At 35.4% G+C, this 19,408-nt stretch overlaps 1 protein-coding gene across 11 annotated transcripts in view; it reads left to right on the top strand.

Annotated features, from left to right (window-relative positions):
* CadN (neural cadherin) overlaps window positions 1-19,408 on the top strand; it is a 199,378-nt gene that overhangs the window by 97,733 nt on the left and 82,237 nt on the right. For 7 of the 11 annotated variants that reach the window (XM_089465428.1, XM_089465427.1, XM_089465425.1 and 4 more), the window contains 4 exons: window positions 3,197-3,387; window positions 7,775-7,964; window positions 10,340-10,522; window positions 12,415-12,601. In XM_089465428.1, the coding sequence (XP_089321554.1) occupies window positions 3,197-3,387; window positions 7,775-7,964; window positions 10,340-10,522; window positions 12,415-12,601 (751 nt within the window). Of the gene's footprint in view, window positions 1-1,234; window positions 1,426-3,196; window positions 3,388-7,774; window positions 7,965-10,339; window positions 10,523-12,414; window positions 12,602-19,408 lie in introns of all 11 variants that reach the window. The other 4 variants (XM_089465434.1, XM_089465432.1, XM_089465430.1 and 1 more) reach the window with 1 other exon arrangement.

Raw genomic sequence — 19,408 nt, 5'->3', positions numbered from 1 at the left:
TAGAAAACAGCGCTCCAACACATATACATATATGTAACTTGTTTTTAATTTTGATTTTAGCCAAAAGAAAACAAACAAAAAAAAAAAACATTTTTCATATCATCCATCTGAAAGTGACGCATTTTTGCATGCCCATGTTAAATGCCCGTCAATATTTCAATAATTTTTTTGTAATATACCAAAGTTTATATAAATCCATCGACTAGGCAACGTTTCTACATATATAAATATGTATATATATTTTTAATTTAACTGCACCTTTTACAATATATGATTTACATTGATTTGAATTATTTAGTTTTACCACGTGTTCAGCTCATTGAGGCGAGTTAATGTTTTCTGTTTCTTTTTAATTTTCCAATTTACATATGAAATGATGTTATCGATAACTTATCGAAACTATTCAATAGGGCTGTTATCCTGTAAGTAATCGACATACGTTATTTGTGAAGTGTTTGTTATAATCTTTGCTGTTATACTGTGCTAACCCAGCAACAAATTCAATTTCGCTCACCAAATCGTAAGCTAACCTCAATTAGAAACTAACGTCCTGTGAGGACTTTCACAGAAGACTCCAATAGTTCATGTTGTATATAATCATAACATCTATATCTGGATTTTTAGCTAACAACGCTAAAGGACTGTAAACATTTACTTAACATTCAAATCTGTCTAGTCCTGCTGTTAGCAACATTCAATCAACATGAAAGTTAACAGAAAACAAAACACTTCATCAGATTCTCTCGATCGAAGCAAGCGATAGTCTCGTCAAAATATGCAAAATAAATAAACCACATTAGTATCCCGTGATCCCATAAATAAAATCTAAAAATATGTTTATCTGCGAAATAATGCTAACCAAATGAAGAACCCATCCCATCCTTGCTTAATCCTTTCAAAATAAATAAAAGCTTTTATTATAATGATTCCCAAATATTTATTTACTTATTTAATAATTTTCATTTGATTTATGTTTGACATATTAACTAATTATAATGAAAAAAAAAAAAAAAACAAAAATTAATTTGAACTGAACATAACAACGATGCCATATAAAATACGTAATCGTAACGTAACACACACACTAACTACGTTTAACCCAATACACGAACCATATACGACCTAAACTAACACACAATGCCGGCTAACATTTGTGGCTAACACATTTCGCTGTTAACAACTACTTTAAAAACTTCTATGAAAACAAAACTCAATCGAATCGCTCCATCAACAGCGCGATCGTTATCGTCTACGGGTGCGCGCCTCCGATCGCGGCGATCCGCCCTCATATGCCGACGTTGATGTTGAGTTAGATGTCGTCGATCGTAATAATAAGCCACCCATTTGGGATAAAAGCATTTATGGGCCAATCCATATACGTGAGAATGTCACTGTGGGTACGGTTGTAACATCGGTTAAGGCAAGGTTTGTATAGCCAACTACACTACACACTAAACAACTACATACACACTCTACACTACTATCAAAACATAATGAAGCCGAGTTGAAGTTGCTAACAAACAACAAAGCCTAACAGCTGTTAGCTTAACATACTTAGTCAATATTTTATTCATATATGTAACAGCATTTTTAGCTAACATAGGCTTAAGCTTCCGAGTTTGAGCTCGTTTCAACGAGTTGCATTTACGTTCACGTTTGGATTGTGTCTTTGCTAACAAGCTTACTCAACGAAACGTAATGTACGCTCGCTTAACGAAGCTTTGCTCACTTAACGAATTACCATAGCTGTAAGCTTTTCCAGTACAAGTATTTTTAACATACGGTCTCTAACCGTTTACCGTTTACCATCTCTCTCGTCTAACATTTAACATTTTGAACTTAACCAATTTTTACGATACAACTTTTTGTGGCATATCGTAAAAGCTCAATCATTTTTGCCAACCATCAACAGTGTCGAAATCCGTTAAAAATCTGAATACAAGAATACAAGAAAAAACTCAAAGTCAACGAAAATCAAATTCAAATGCTGTTGTTGGTGTTTGTGCGGAGAGCAAACGTATTTTTGTTTTGTTTGCTTGTTCCCATGTCCGTCCTACGCAGACGGCGGTTGTCAGGTACTTTTGCATTTTGCTGCAACGCTCACCCACCTAACCCAATACCCATTGGAATTGCTTACCCAATAAATACTCTCGACTTCTTTCCCCACCTCTCTCGTTGTCTTTCTCGCTTCTCTCGCTCAGTAAACAAGAACCCCACACATGGTTAAAAGTACTGCTCGAACTGTAACTGTAAACTGAAGAAATTTTGGTGTTGGTTTCAATTGGGGAAAATTCGCTAAATTGAGAAACTAATCAAAAATAAAACAACAAGAAACATTATTGCATTTTATACAAGGTTGCAGTTTAGTTTAAGGCTATAGGAAACAACAAGGTAATTACGAAAAAAAAAAAACAAAAATGCTTTATATATATATATTCCACAAAGTGTTCAAAAATGTTAAAAAACAATAGTCCAAACACGAAATGAAATGAAATTGCAATATATTCAAAAAGTATGCTATGAAAATTGTAATACTCGAAATGCACAAAGCCCTATTTTTTTTTCGGTTTCATTTTGTTATGCCAAGTTTAGTTTCAAAATATTCTTATCTTATCTGAAATACTGTAATACTATTATACTATATAAATAATAACTGATTATTATATATTTGTATTTATTTACGCTCAACTGAGTTACCTTACCAAATGTATGCCAATTTTTGTTCATTTAACAGCGAAATATAATAACACATTTTACTTTTAAAACATTTTGAAGGCTAGGGTCGAGACTTCATTAAAAAAAAAAAATAAAAATAAAAATAAAAAAATAAACATAAAATATAAAATTAATTTGCACTGCAAGAAAAAAAAATTAATATAAACCCTATCTGACAAGGCACCAAATCTAAAGAAACTAATTTCAAGTTTCTCCAAATATCTTTTTGATTTTTAACTTCCTTGAAAAGGTGTTGGTTCTATCTATAAACATTTTGATTTGATGAGAAAAACCTGTTGCTTACATTTTTATAAAAAGTTTTTCTTTCTCTTTTTACCAACGATAACTAAAAATTTTATTTTGAATTTTGTCAATTTTTTACCTAAAACATTGCTCGCTTGATTTTGAAACGTGCTTGTATTTTTGAAAACAAACCATAAAACTATCGCTGCAATACAAAACTATCGCATTCAAAATACAGCGCGAGACATACAAATTAGAGGCGATGGCCCAAGACAAGGGCTATCCGCCATTATCGCGCACGGTCGAAGTGCAGATCGATGTGGTCGATCGTGCCAACAATCCTCCCGTTTGGGATCATACCGTTTATGGGCCGATCTATGTCAAGGAAAATATGCCCGTTGGCGGCAAAGTCGTCTCGATCAAAGCCAGGTCTGTTAGTTGCAATGTTTTCAAAAACAAACCAAATACAAAAATTATAACAAAATATACAACAACAAAAAAAATCATTTTAAGAAAAAAAAAAATCATTTTTTGCTTAGTTCATTTTGATGAAGCTACATTAATATACATTTAGCATATATTTTTTAGGTGTTTAGTTTTTCTAAAATCATTTTCCTTTAAGATTCTTTTAATTTTTTTTTTTATTTTTTTGGTGTTGGTTTTTCCTCATATTTTGTAGCTGTTTATGTGTGTACTGAATGTTGTTCCGTAGTTCTGTCTCTTTCTCACATTGGAGAGCCTTGAGCGCGAGCTAATGATTGTTTTTATATATTTTATATGTATATATTTTATAGATATATGTATATCATATGTACATATATATATATCTATTTGGATTCTTCTCCTTTCATTTGCTCACGCTCAAGCAAATTTTAGCTACCTTCTGCCACCTTTATTCCCCCTCCCCATCGTCACCATTCACATCCACTTTACAAGCACCAAAAACTTTGCACAACTCACACAAGCCGCACAAATATATAAATTTATATTCAATTTTTCATTTTTGTCTAGACTGATATATGAAAAAAAGTCACACCAAAGCTGTATATAAATTGAAAAATTAGCGCTAAAAATTAATTCAACTTTGGCTTAAAGTAGTCAAGTTTAGTCAGCTTATGATGTATATAAAAACTACTCTTCTTTATTTTAATTTTTATTTTATTTTTTTTGGAGTCACCTGAATTTGTTTAATCAAATGTGCTTAAAGTTAGCAAAGACGGTATTTAGATTTTGTTGAGCTGTCAAGTTCAACTCTGACCCCTGCCCAGCCGTAGACAGAGAGAGTTGAGCTAAGGCAAGACGTAAAGTTTGCTCGAATAAAGTTTTATTTTGTGTTTTTATAATTGCAATTAAAAACTTGAAGTAGCGCACTCAAATGACTTTTGACTTGGCTAGTCTCTCGCGCTCTATCTCTCTCTCTCTCTCTCTTTCTCACTGTTTATCTCTCATCTCTGCTGCAGCCGCATTAACATAACGCGCAGAGCTCTTAGCTTTGTGGCAAGCCAAACACATGGCACTGACGTTTTAATTATGCGTCAGTTTTGTGGCCACGGGCAGTCGCTGCTACCAGTTGACTTTTTTTTTTTTTTTTTTTTTTTTTTTATCTACCTAGTTTCAGTTTGTTCGTTTTCTTTATTGTTAGCACTAAAAGCAATGCACTTAAAGCGTTTCTAAGCGCCATCTCTATATATACATGTATATATGTATATAGTACATATATATATATTGCACATATGCACCGTGCCGTCGACACCTGCACCAGCACCTGCACCTGTATTAGTCCTAGTGCTCTCTAAGTAAATTTCATTTCTATGCCAAGTATTTCAGAAATTGCCAACTATTAAACGTGCTTGGGTTACATTGCCTTACATTGCAAATAAATTTGAAAGTAAAGTAAAAGAGTTAACAAAATCATAATTTTCATTCTAATTTTCGACGTCTTTCTGTTTGTTATTACTTTACTTCTTTCGGTTTTTGCAATTATCTTGTCCCAGCACAAAATTGTCAACGTTCTATACAGCTCCAACTATATGTACATGTGTATATATGAAATAGATATATACATACATAGCCGTCTATGTATGTATGTATGTATGCGTGTGTTTGCTTTAGCCAAGATGCTATTAGGCAAGTGTGTGCCCGCCCGGAGGACGCAATGTGTGGGCTGAGTTTTCAAGTGCGCGTATCTCATAATAAATGTGTTTGTTTTTAGTCCTCTTCCTCTTCTTCTCTGATTACTGTTGCTGCTGTTGTTGCTGTTGTTGTTGTGGTTTTAGTACGCTTAATGCGCGCACTGTCAAGTGTTTGCCGAGTGTAACATGCATTTAAGCAGACAACAACAACAACAACAACAACAACAACAAGAACAACAACAATAATAACGATACGCGTTGCAGGCGCTACAAAAAAAAAATACAGGGTCGCACTTAACGATAAATGTATTATCTAGCCAACTAGTATTTAACTTGTATAAATATAGACAGATATGTATAAAAACATGTGTATACATATATATATGCTCTGTTCACATAACAGTTAATCGAGATTTGTTTAATTCTATGTCTGAGGTTAATACAAAGTTTTTTTTTTTTTTTTGCTGCCTGAGTAAATCTGAGGCTTAAAGTATTTCGATAAAATATTTGTAATCAAGCCTTATTATCTCAAATACACATATATACATATGTATGTATGTATATCCATGCATATTCCTAGTTTGCTATACCGAAGTTAGCTTTTTTTTTTTTAATTTTACAAATAAATATATATTTTATTTTGAAATATATAATGTAGTTTTAAATACAGTCAATTATCGATGATTTGTACCTCGCTAAATAAAAAATAACGATAAATCGAAAAAAAATTCTATCTTCTTGAATAAATTCGATCTTAGCAATTCTTGATAATATGAATTACGGTGTTAATCGAAAAAAAAAAAAAATTTAAACCTCTATAACTGTCAAAGTATTGTAAATGAATAAAAAAAAAATAAATAAAAATAATAATAATAATAAAATAAAAATAAAAATAAGTAAATAAATAAAAAAAAAATAAATAAAATAAAAAAAGACAACAAATTTCAAAGAAAAATATTTTCAATTTTATATAGTCTGATTTAAAAAAAAAAAAAAAAACTTTTTTTTTTTCTCACACCGAAATTTTGCAACAACAGCAACATTTATCTGAAAAAGTTGTAAAATTTAATAAATGAAATTCCTGATGTGATAGAACTGTTACTGATATGAATTTCAGCCTCAGATCAATCCTCTCAAGTTGACTGTGTGAACAGAGTATTAAGCAGCTGGTTCTTATCAGCTGCAAGATTTTTTTTTTTGACCTAATCTATAAATATTAGTTAGTTTTAGCATTTTAGGTGCCAACTGCAAACCAGGAGAATCAAGTGCTCAGAATACCAAACACAATACACTGAAAAAAAGGTGTACACTGAAAGAAAATTCACATGAAAGACACGAAACTAGTTTTGTTTTTGCAATACAATCGACCAATACCAATATACATATGTTCCATATATAATTCCCACACACACACACACACAGAGCAACACTTACCTACATGAATTTTATATAAATGCCAAACATGTTCATGCAATCCACAAATTTATCCCCAACCAGAACCGAAAAAAAACTCCCCCCTTCACACACTCAATTTTTTGCAACCGATTTTTTGTGTCCAATATAGATATATATATATTTATATACATATAGCATATATCTGCTTTTTGCGCTCGCCCTTGGCAGCAACATTTTTGCGCAGTCTGACAGATTTCTTCCCATATTTTTATTTGATTTTTTTTTTTACCCGAGTATCAAAAAGTTTCTCATTTTATTTTTTGCTTCTGCTACTTCGGGTTTACAATCTGTATTTATTTTATTTATTTTTTTTTTTTTTTTTTCACTTGCTCTCGACTGTTAGCTGCAAGTGCTGTCCAAGTGCAAATAAAATTTATTTTGTTTGTTTGCTCCCTTTGCCTAATTTGTTTTTCATTATCTGCGCCTCGCCCACTGTACACACGAAAGCAAACAATCATCATCAGCTGTCGCTGTTGTTGGCCGTGTCTACAGACTCCTGCCTACTGCCTCCCCCCGCCCACTGCCTAGTTCCGCCTCCTGCCACCCAGCCTAGAATTTGCTTCAACAACTTTTTGACACTCGAATGGCAATTAAATGTTTTTTGAAGCCATTTTTTCCTTTCTGTTTTGACGCCATCTTTTTTTCCTCTGAGCGAAATTTTCTTGGCTTTTCCCTGTTATTCCTCGACTTATTTTCTTTGCGTTTTATTTGCACGAAAACGGAAAATCTACAATTGGAAGCGCAATACTTTTTTTTTGTTATTTGCCGTTGTTCTCCTGTTGAAAGTCTTGAAAACGAAAATGTCGTAAATCAAATTTTTTTGTATTTTGATGTGTCGCATGCGTGTGAATGAGTGCGTGTGAGTGAGTGTGTGAGTGAGTCTGTCACTAATATAGCTTAAGAAAGTTAGCCGTTAATTAATTTAAATTTTTTTGTGTTTTTTTTTTTTTTTGCCTCCAAGCATTCGAGTGCTCGATGCCTGGATGCAAACCCAAATAGTTTCATAATAATTTGATTTTTGAAATGCCAACAAGTATTTTCAAACATTTGTAGCATAAACTCATCATATCTAACTCCATCTATCATATATCATGTAGTGCATTCAACTCTTTCTACACTAACAACTAACCAACTTAACTAACTAACTAACTGTAACCGACAAATCAATCGAAACGCATTTACTCACATAATTCTTCTCTGTTTTGCATCGGGCGACTCAACGTCTGCAGTTCCGGCATCGAGGGCAATCCAACGGTGTTCTATAGGCTAATGCCTGGGTCCACGGCGCAGACGAACAAATTTCATACGTTCTATCTGCAACAGAGACCGGACAACGGCGACACGTGGGCCGACATAAAAGTCAACCATCCGCTGGACTACGAGAGCATCAAGGAATACAATCTGACCATACGCGTGGAGGTAAGTGCCAGATCAGCTTGAATTTGACAAATTTCCCATTTCAATTTGTATTTCTATTGCCATTTCCATTGCCATTTCTATTGCCATTTCAACTTTCAAGTTCAGTTCTTAGTTGTAAATTGTTTGCTTAGCATAGGACCCGAAAAGAAAAGAAGGAAAGCAGAAAAAGTTCTTCAAGTTTTCAAGCGCTGCTGCGCTCAATTAAGCTGTATTTGACTTTTGCATTTGGAAATGACTTCAAAATACGTTTGTAATTATTTTATTTGAAAAGTTTTAATTACTTGCGCGAGCTGTAAGGCACGACATCAGTGCCCTGTCGCCCGCCCTCTCTCTCTCACTCTCTGCCAACTCTATGGCTAGCAATTTGACTATGAACCGCGCTTCACTGTGATTTAGTTCTGGCATCTGGCAATTGAACAGCTGATTGACTGATTGACAGACAGACGGAGTGCGAATCGCAATTGAATTTCAATCAGTGCAGGCGCACACTGCCTCTCTCCCTCTCTCTCTCTCTCTCTCTCTCTCTCTCCCTCTAATGCAGCTCATTAGTGCGGCCATTCAGCAATACTGAAATTATTGACAAATTGTTTCAGCTGCTCAAATAAATTAAAACATGACCAACAGCAGCTGTGGTGCTCCAGTGCTCCCGCTGCTCCAACAAATGCCACAAATGATGTGTTTCCAGCTCCCAAAGGCCACTCAGCCATATATGCCTGACTGTCTCCCTCTCACTCTCGCCTGCCTGCTCTCTGCGTGCTATTAAAATTCAATTGCATTCGCATTAAATGCAGTTAATTAAACATCCCACGACATGGCATTAGCACACACATAGACATACATATACATATATATAGATCTGGCTCTAATACACTTTTTCGCAAATGTCGTCAACATTTTCATATTAATTTTTTATTTCCCTTTTTTTTTTTTAGTTTTACATTTTTGCGGTTTGCTATTCACATGCATAAATAAATTCCAAATTCTTTGCAAATTTTAATTAGAAATTCTCGTAAAAAATGTTATAATAGAAATTCTTTTGCGGTTAACTGGAATAGTTTGTCGTATTATTTATTATATTGAAAAATATAAATTGCCATGAAATTTTAAATTTATGTAATTACATAGATTAATTCAGTTAGTTTACAGTCTTAAACCTTTTACTTTAAGTTTTCTATTATACATAAATGGGCTCCCATTGAAAATGAAAATTCCGACTTAACTTCCCCTAATTCATGCTAATAAACTAACGGACACACAAGCACATCTCTATATCGATTTCTAGCTCAATTTGCGTAGATATTCGTTGTTTACCTATGCATTGCCTTTATCAAACAGCCAGTTCAAACTTTGTCATACGAGTTTCCAGCTGCCTGAACAAACTCTAATTAACTGGAAAACTGGCAAATTAATATTTGCAAAAAAAAACAAAAAAAAAATCACAGAAAATAAAACAAGTAAAATCATTGCAGTCGGGCGTTACCAACTGCCGAATACACATTCATGGCCCAAATGCTGTCAGATTCTCGATATGCCACGCCCCTAATGGGTGTTGTCAACGTGAGTTTTATCACTTCATGATTCCATAAAATGCCACTTCCAATTTGCCACACCCCAAGTGGGCGTATCGTTAAGCTCTTAGCACTATAGCTCTACGGTATAGTTGACTATAGCTTCATTAGCGCTAACATTCATAAGGAGAGACAGACCAACAGCATCGCCCACAATCTAAACACTCATTTCACTCTCCTGAATGAGTATAAAAACACAAAATTGGCAAACATAAATAATTCATATGCGCATTGCCAAATTTGCTCAGCTTCCACCAACACAGACACACATACACACACACACCGACAGACTTTGGCAAGTTGTGATTGAGTTTTCTGTGCTGGCGGAGTCAATGTAAATAGACAACACATCATCCGCACATATGTTTCATTTGATTTGTGGATTTAAGAGACGAGCTTGTATATCATTGCCTTAATTAATGGACAAAACATTGGCAAATAATACAAGTTCAATAACAGCTGTGACCTGCAATGATAAACAACTGCTAGAATACGTAGGCTAATAAATTGTTGTTGTTGATGGCTTGCATTGGCTCAATCAATATCAATCAATCAATATTGCGCGCTTGCCTAAACATAGACAAGAATTAAACGTTAACTCCTTAAAAACATCTAAGGCGTACAAAATGTTGTAGCAAATGCTCATAAAATATTTTTACTGTCTTGCTAACAGAATTTTTCTCTGCAATTCAATCAAATTTATTTATTTATTTCATTATTTATTGTATTGTAAATTTCATGTTAAGTGCCGCCATTAAATTTGTTCTCATTTCATGCTCAACTTTTTCGTTTTTTTGTTTTTTTCAGAACAATGGCGCCCAGCAATTGGCATCGGAAGCAACCGTTTACATAATGCTCGAGGATGTTAATGACGAAATACCGTTATTCACCGAACGCGAACAGGAAACGGTGCTGGAGGGTGAGCCGATTGGCACCAAAGTGACGCAAGTGAACGCCATTGACAAGGATGGCACATTCCCAAATAATCAGGTGAGTAACGTGAAGCGCGAACAAATTGAGTGCAAACCATTTAAAGCCCTGCCCCTCAGATAGAGGGTCGCCCGTAGGGTTGGGGGTACAATGGGTACGGCTAACAGGTACTGTCAGTTGCGGAAATGCCAGGCGATTGTTGGCAAATGAATGACTAAGGCGGACAAAAGAGACAAAAAAAAAAAACAAAAAAAAAACACGATGATGGTGATGTAAAATGTTAAGAGTTACCAAGAAGAGTTGGCAATTGGCTGCTTGCACAACTCGTGGGCGGTGCTGGCAGCACTTTAAAGCGTCATTTGCTTAATGTGCTAGAAAAGCGCTTCAATTTACAGCGACTTTACAGTGGCGCTGTGATACGTGCTTTAACATTATGTTAAGTGCTTGAAAGATCAGTTGGAGCTGAAAGCTAGTTGGGAATACGATTGTAAAATATAGTTATGGAGTTACAGTAGAGTTATAGAAATCTCGTAGCATTATGTTAAGTGATTTAACAGTTAGCAACTGTAACTAAGGGTTGGTGTTGCCACCTTGTTGAAAATATACATATTAAATAGATGTCATGTTGCTGCATATTCTATATATACTGATATTGTGGCTTAAAATTGTGTTATATGATAAACGGGCGTTGCCACTTAATTCAAATTGTTTATGTGATATTCTTTATATTATTATATTCAGCATCTACAAGCTCCTAGATTATCTTTAAATACTGAAATATTGGTATTTTCTAGACAAAAGCATTATAGTAGTTTAAGTTCTCTGCTAGGCAATTTAAATTTTTGCTGGGCGTTGCCACCTAGTCAAAAATTGAACAGCTGAAATTTCTTTGACTCATCTCGATTATTGAAGCATCTTGAGGCTTCAAAACTTGTGATTTACTGAACAGAGTTGCCACCTAATTCAAAATATCAACTCAGCCTATATTTAGGGAAGTTTTACATTCAGCTGTAATTCAAATAGAAAGCAAAACACTTTTTTGCCGCATTGCTGTTTTTTACTTAATTTTGCTATCTCTTCCTCTTCTTTAAGTGCACACACTTTCTACTCCATTCGCGCTCCACTATAATTGTATTTTTTTTTTCTCAGCTTGCTGCTTTTGTCGCCTTTTGCTCATCTGGCAGCTGGGCTTATAAATGTCAAAGAGTTGCCACAGTTCGCTCCTTTTTTTCTGCTTTTCCGCGCTGCAGTATTTTCACACGCCCCTAAGTATGCTAAGCCCTCAGTGAAAGTTCAAAGAGCGGGGAGAAAAAAAAAAAAAAAAAAAAGAAATCAAGAAAATAACAGGAAAAAACGCAAAGCAGTCTGTGTCCCGCCCTTTATGCGTCTGATGGGCAGACCTTGAGGGCATTACATGAAAGGGGATGCCGCGGCCCGAAGCAATGTCCGCGATTATAATAATATGGTGCTTGGGTGACGGCTAAATGGTAATGGGCAATGGTAATGGGCAATGGGCAATGGGTATTGGGTAACGGATAACTAGCCATGGCTGAGGCTGCTGCATGCCGCTCTTGTTTGGCCATTCTCTTGGCCGACACATTTCGTGTCCTGCAGCCAAGTAATTTGCATGAACGCGTGCAAAATGTCTGCACTAATTAGCGTTTTTCATTTATGGGCGCGTCAAGACGCAACTGCAACTGATTATCATTAGCCCGATCATCATCATCAACATCAGCATCATCATGATTAAAGCTCCGACTGCAATATGGCGCATTTTTTTGCGCTTGATTTAAATTTTGTTTTGGGGACAATTTCCCCTTTGAGCTCGACATGTTTTAATTAACTTCCTGACAATTTTTAGATTTGTCAACAGCAAACGATTTTTGCTCTCTTCTCTTTTATTTTTCATTTTAATTTTCACTTCTAACGGCATGTGTTGCATGTACTTGCAGGTCTACTATTACATCGTCGACTCGCCACGAAACGAGGGCAAAGAATTTTTCGAAATTAATTTGCAAAGCGGCGAAATCTTTACCAAAACCGTGTTCGACAGAGAGAAGAAGGGCGCCTACGCCCTCGAGGTAGAGGCACGCGACGGTGCCCCATCGGCGCGACCCAACAGCAATGGACCCAATTCAGGTAAGTCGGCCGCCTACAACCCACTACCCCCCACCCACCCCTCCCCCACTCAAACACAAACACAAAAGTCCGCGTTCAGTTCACTTCACTTCCAGCCAGGCTGATTGCCACTGACTGCTGTCGCTTTAAATGTTATTTGAAATTTGTGCATAAATTCACTGAAGCGGATGAATAAGTGGGCAAAAGCTTAACTCAATTGTGATTATATGGAAAATGTATTTGATTTTAATATCATAAAGTTGCGACAGGCAGAGGCGAGGAGAGAAAGAGAGGGAGAGTAGGAGAAAAAAGAAGGATTTTAATATTGTGATTTTTCGATAATTATGTTATTGCTATATACCAAACTATATATATATATTGTATATACATATATACCTCATCGGAGAGGTAATTTTTTAATCCATATTTAGCATTTGCACTTTTTTAATTTCAATTAATATTTCATATTATATGGGCGATTGAAGTTGAAAAAAAAAAGTAAATAAATAAAACTAATATAAATGTTACTCACTGTATATTTATGTGCGTTATTTGAAAAAATTCTTTTTTTTTTTTTTTAATAAATATAATTCGAAAAATAATTTTTTATATTGCCATAATTTATTATATCATTATATGCCAGCAATATGATCTAGAAACTTGTTGACAATTTAATAGGGAAATAATTTGAAATGAAAACTTAAGCTTTTTCTGAATGCAACTCACATAAAATAGATTGTTTAAACAGATAACTGTTGATTGAGCTGAGTACAAAATTTTTAAAATTGTTGTGCAATTTTTCAATCAACAATTATACAAATTTACAAGCTACAAATATTCATAGTTCAGCCCCTTTAGCTCTTCGAAAATGCATAGATCTATGAATCAGCAAATAGAAATTGAACCAGAATTGAAAAACATTTTGAGCTTTGTTCAATTGAAGAAGTCCCAAAATACACACACACACACAGAGGGAGAGAGAGAGAGAGAGAGTTTTATTTCAGTACAGTCTTATATGAAAATTGTAGTTAAATGCGATTGCTTTTAGCCAGCTGCTGCTGCTGCTTCTGTTGTTGTTGTTGTTGTTGCTAAACATTTGGCTTGTCAACAAAAAATTGTGCAATAGTTTATCTGGCTTGATTCAGTTTTTACTGACATTTTGGCTATTTGCATTGCTGCGCTGCTTGTTTGCAGCCTGGCTAAATCGAATATCTACGATAAATATTGACCACGTGGGCAAACCAAATAGGTCACATGATGTGGCCAGACTGTGAGTGCGTGCCTCTCTCTATCTGTCTCCCTCTCTCTCTCTGTGTCTGTGTGTATTTAGGCAAGTGCATTTTGGCTTTTATTGGATACGCAGCTGGCCACAAGCGCGGATTTGTGCTTGCAAATGAATTTGCATTTAGCGAAAACATTTGCCAAACTAAAATCATCGACTGCAGCCGCAAAATGCATTTTATTTTCAACTTTTCAGTCAATAGATATTTGGGTATTTCAGCAGCCGGAACAGGCGAAACACCGTTTTTATTATGAGCATAAAATATTAAATTTCGATTGCAATTTTGATGACCAGTATCCATTATTTTCTATTAAATTAAAAATATGAAGACTGCTGTAAATTTGTTTAAACTGAAAAATCAGTTGAATCAACATCAAATCAGAATGAGCATCATTATAAAATTATAAAATATAACTATAATAAATGAATCGCTGGATAATGTCCAACTCTAGAATCTTATAATCTTAGTCGACTGGTCACACTTGCAATGGGCATAGTCATTACATACAAGAAGAGATATGCATGAAGCGGAATACAAAAAAAAAAAAAAAAAAAAAAAAAAAAAAATACAAATAATCTCTTCAATACTCTTAAACGAGCTTATTTTTTTCCAATTTCAAAGACTCTACCAAATGTAGAGTGCAAGGTTCAACAATTCTTGGAAAACGTTTACTGAGTGTGACAATTTGAGCACTTGGTGTACGTGAGCAAGCGAAAAAGTCATTAACATTTCATAAAATGAAATATGGGAAATTCATAAGAGCTTAAATGATTTCAATCATATATAAGAAATTTTACATTTAATTATCTTTATCTCTATCTCACTCTAGTGCATAACGAGACACTGCATATATATATATATATATATATATATATATATATATATATATATATATACATATATAATATATATATGAAAAAATAAATTTAAAAAATGATTACATAAAATAAATAAAAATATTAAATTGAAAAAAAAAAAAAAAAAATAAATAAATAAAATAATATAACATAAAATGAAATAAAGTTAAATAAAACATTATACCCTGATTTCTCATTTTGAATGGGCTCAGAGTCCAAATATATTTAAAGAAAATGTATGTATATATTAATGTCATTTGTATTTAACAATATATACTAATTTCGGATTTGCCTCTCCCCTTGTGGGGCAGTCGAAAGCCATAATGAGAGGACTATACAAACTAGTATATGAAGATAAGAATTATTTTCATGTCTAAAAAAAGATAGATTTTCTTTTTGATAGACTAGACGAGAACGAAGAACCTAAAATTGTATAATTGTAGCATAAAACAAATACATCATTTATCGAAATTCACCGAAAGCGCCATCTGTTGGCGAATAAAACAAGACTTTGCTTTACAATTGTTGTGTCACAAGTATAGAAAAAATAAACAATTAAGCACACACGCTCACAATCACACACACACACACATATATATACACTTTAACAGCCTTCGTACACACACAAACACGCCTCCTAGACAAACAGCATTTTAATAGAATTTTGGTTTTGGTTTTTCTCGCATTGTTTGCCGTTTCATTAAAAATTGCCCCGAAAGGCAATCAATTTGCCGAAGCGTACCAAATTTTATCTCCTCATTTTTGGTTCACTCTACTTCAGCTTTCCTATTTTTTTTTATTTTTATTTTTTTTTTTTATTATATATTTTTGATGTCCTTGCCAAGTGCTTTTTGATTGTTTAATATGTCGCTGAGCCGCACATAAGCGCTACTAAATGGATGCCATGCACAACTCGGAGCATACTTTTCATCGAAAATGAAAATGAAAATGAAAATGATGTGCAATCCACACGCGCGTAAGCCGCTGCCGCCAGCACAACAAAAAATAAAACGGCAGACAGACAGACGGACAGACGTACGGAGAAGAGTCAGACGCACGGGCTTTTGGCCATGAAAAGCGAGCACGAAAATTAAAAAGTTTCCTTTTTTTTGCTTTTTTGTTGTTGTTTGTGCTTTGCTTGTTTGTATGCCGCGCTTTAGTTAGGGAGAAGGAGAGGGCTGCCATGTAAATTACAACAGTTGTCGGACTAACCGGAGCTTACAAATATTGATACAAACATACATACAATAAAAAATGTAAATATATATGCATGTGTATATATAAATGTGTGCATTTGCAGCTGACTGGTTGGGTCCTGGCAACAGCTTGCGGTTGGCCAATTTTGTTGCAAGAGAAATGAGAAGCACGTTCTTTCCCTCTAACCCTGCCCTTCCCCACTCTGTCTTTATACAAGAGTATTTTGTTCATAAGCAAGACATAAATTAATGTTAAATGTCATGAAATTTAAGCGGCACTAGAGGGAGAGAGAGAGAGAGGAACTTACAGATAGAGAGATAGAGAGGAGGAGTATGGAAGATGCTGGAAAATTATAAAATGATTTGTATCTATTGGCCACTTTCATTATAATAACTAACTCGAAAGTCTTTAAGCACCTGCTAAGAGCTCTTCAGCTCTAAACAACAAATTTAATTAAATTAAGTTGACATTTTTCCAGTATTTTTCTAACCGCAAATAACATTCGCCGGCATTCTATTGTGGCTTTTCAGCAATTTGATTGATTTTTTACTATGAGCAACTTTTTCTCTCCCTCTCTCTCTCTTGCTCTCCTTTTCTTCTTCTCTTTTTGAGGTTTTGTTATTTGCTTGCAATGCTTTGACTTCGCTTGTTAGCCGGTTGGGCTAGTTGCTCTGCTCTCTTCAACCCTGCCCCTTGCCCCGCCTCCTGCTCTCGTCTGTATCCTTGCTGGGGCTTCGCAACGCTTGCAGCGCTTTCAGTTCGCCTTTTGTTATTCGCCTGGCTTTGAGTGCTGGCTTCACAGTCATTTTACAAACAGGTATCGAATGCGGTTTCATTTCGTTAGCCAAAGCTACAGCTCAATTACGGACTTATTCTATACGCCGTGCTCTTTCCTCAGATCAAAAGTCAAATCGTCAAATTTTGCTTAAATAATAATAAAGGGCATTCTGTTTAGCTGTTTATCTAACAACTCCAAACAAAACTCACCCACACGCATACATATGTATGTATATATATATATATATATATTTATATAGGCAAATAGACAGCGAGCCACCCAAATACAGTTATCAATGGCTTGTTTCGACTTTGTTATCTGCTCTACGTGCTCTTTTTTTATTTATGCATACTTTTAGGCTTAGCGCCGCCTGCACGTTTCATGTCTCCTGACCCAAGGGCAGAATAACAAAGAGGGGCAGAAATATAGAAAGAGAGAGAGAGAGAGAGAGACAAAGATGTAGACAGAACTGGTGTCTGAGAGGGAGGCAGCTGGCAGAGCATAAACATGACAAATGGTAGAAATGCTGAATTTTTAAGTCGAGGCGATTGAGCGATTGTGCGTCTGGCTCTGGGTCTGCCTCTGGCCGGGCATCCCTTGTGCGACCCCTCGCCGCACGGGTCGAGCTGGCAATTCCTCAATTCTGATTCACCTGTCAGCACACGCAAGCACCGAACAACAGCAAATATAAATAATAAATTTGCTGCGGCAGCAGTATAAATCTTCTGAAAGGTGGGCGCTTAGAGAGCGTGAGACCTCTGACTATAAGTAAAGCAATATTAGTTATTGCAGACTAGAGGCAAGGGGTGCGGCTTGGAAGCGGGAGTGGGGTAAAGTAAAGAAAGTTTTGAGGTAGCTGAATGAAAGAGTTAAGAGCTTCGATATAAAATATCTTAGATCTAGAAATTTAGTTAGTTAGTTAGTTTTATTAATTAAAAAAAAATTATAATGAAAAATAAAAAATAAGATAAAATATAAAATAAATAAAAAAAAAAATAAAATAAAAGTTAAAAATAAAAATTCTGACAAAAAATATGACGTGGAGAGTTTTAGATTTTCTAACCTATAAGTAGGAAATATAAAAATTTTCTGTAGATTATATAGTGAATAATATCATCCATACTTAAAATTTTTTTCAAATAACTTTTCGTACAATCTCGACATTATCATTATCAGATAACTTTTTCTCTCTATAAAATTTCTCATAGAATCTTAATGTGCTACTCTATGATGAATCTCTCTATGCTCTGTATCAAATGTGCTTCTCTATTTCCTACTTTGCCTAATCTCTCCACAGAGTAATATAATTGATAGGGATGATGTAGAGTTTCATTAGACTCTATAAAGATGATGTGCATATTCGTCATGTCTATCTGGTTTGCTTCCCTATAATTTACAGGACTCTTGATGATCTCTCTCATAATCTCTACATGAACTTTATCCAATCTGTTTTTCGATAAATGAATCCCTTAAACATGTTTGTTTCTCTATTAATGTATAAAATTTTGCATCATTTCTATCAAGTCTTTTTCTTTATGGATGAATCTCTTCAGCAGTGGTCTGCTTCTCTATCATATCCACTATTCTCTTGCTTCTCTATTACCCACTCTTTTACCCATACACTTCCATCAGCTTTGTAGCATAGTGTTAAGCACTGCGCTCAGCTCCCAATGAAGGTGACGTGATCGAAAAATTGAGCTACTGCTAAATGCAAATGGCAGCGCCTGAAGCATTTTTGGTGTGGTTGCCCTTCGAAATTGGCACTCATAAAAATCGCATTAAATAAAATAAGCGAAATTTGCATGACACACTTGACTGAAAATGTCCAAAAATAACAACAACAACAACAGCAGCAACAGCAGCAACAACAACAACAGCAACATGAATGGTAAACAATGCCCAATTGTTGTTACACACATCATAAATTTCGAGCGAAATATCTAGACCCTAAACGTCGTCTCGCCCCCCTCCTACCCTCTCCCACCAGCACCGACAAGCAAAATGCCAAAGGGCCTCAAGCAAAACTGAACTCTTTCGCCTTTTTTGGCCAAGAAGTTATTAGGCATTATTGTTGCTGTTGTTGGGGGCATAAAATGTTTCCTATGGAAGTTTCTCTAATTTCTGGGGCGGAAATAAGTGCTCGTAAAAAATGTTCAAGCTCGTAAAAACTGGCAAACCAGGGCCAAGCCGTCAAGTCTCATCTAGTAACAATAACGCATACGCCGCGTGGTACGGCAGCAAATACCAACAACAACAATGGGGAAAAAAGAGAAACAAAAGCCATAACCAATATTTGCTCGCATCTAAACGATTTCTCTTTTGCTCTAACTTCCCCTCTCTCTCCGCCTACTCACTCCCTCTCTCTCTCTCTCTCTCTCTCTCTCTCTCTCTCTCTCTCTCTCTCTCTCTCTCTCTCTCTCTCTCTCTCTCTGTCTGTCTCTCCCTCTCACATTCCGATATTCGATAATGTTTTCATGTGCCTTGCCACACTTAACCCTTGTTAGCCCTCGTTATTGTGCTGTAGTTTCTGTTTGTGGCTTTAAAGACTCTGCCGCCTGCAGTCTCCGGTTTTTAGGGTTGCCTCCTGCCGGCCTCGCCTCGCGCAGCTCGTAAATTTGGCGTCATTTGTCAAGGGACTTTCACACGTTATTTGCACGCTCTTCGGCGGGGTCATTTGTCTGGCTTGAAAGGATGCAACGCGCACGCAGTTCAT

The sequence above is a fragment of the Drosophila arizonae genome, chromosome 3 (assembly GCF_054131065.1).
Source record: "Drosophila arizonae isolate 15081-1271.41 chromosome 3, UAZ_ARI_1.0, whole genome shotgun sequence".
NCBI lineage: Eukaryota > Metazoa > Arthropoda > Insecta > Diptera > Drosophilidae > Drosophila > Drosophila arizonae.
This window is presented reverse-complemented; position numbering and strand designations above follow the sequence as displayed.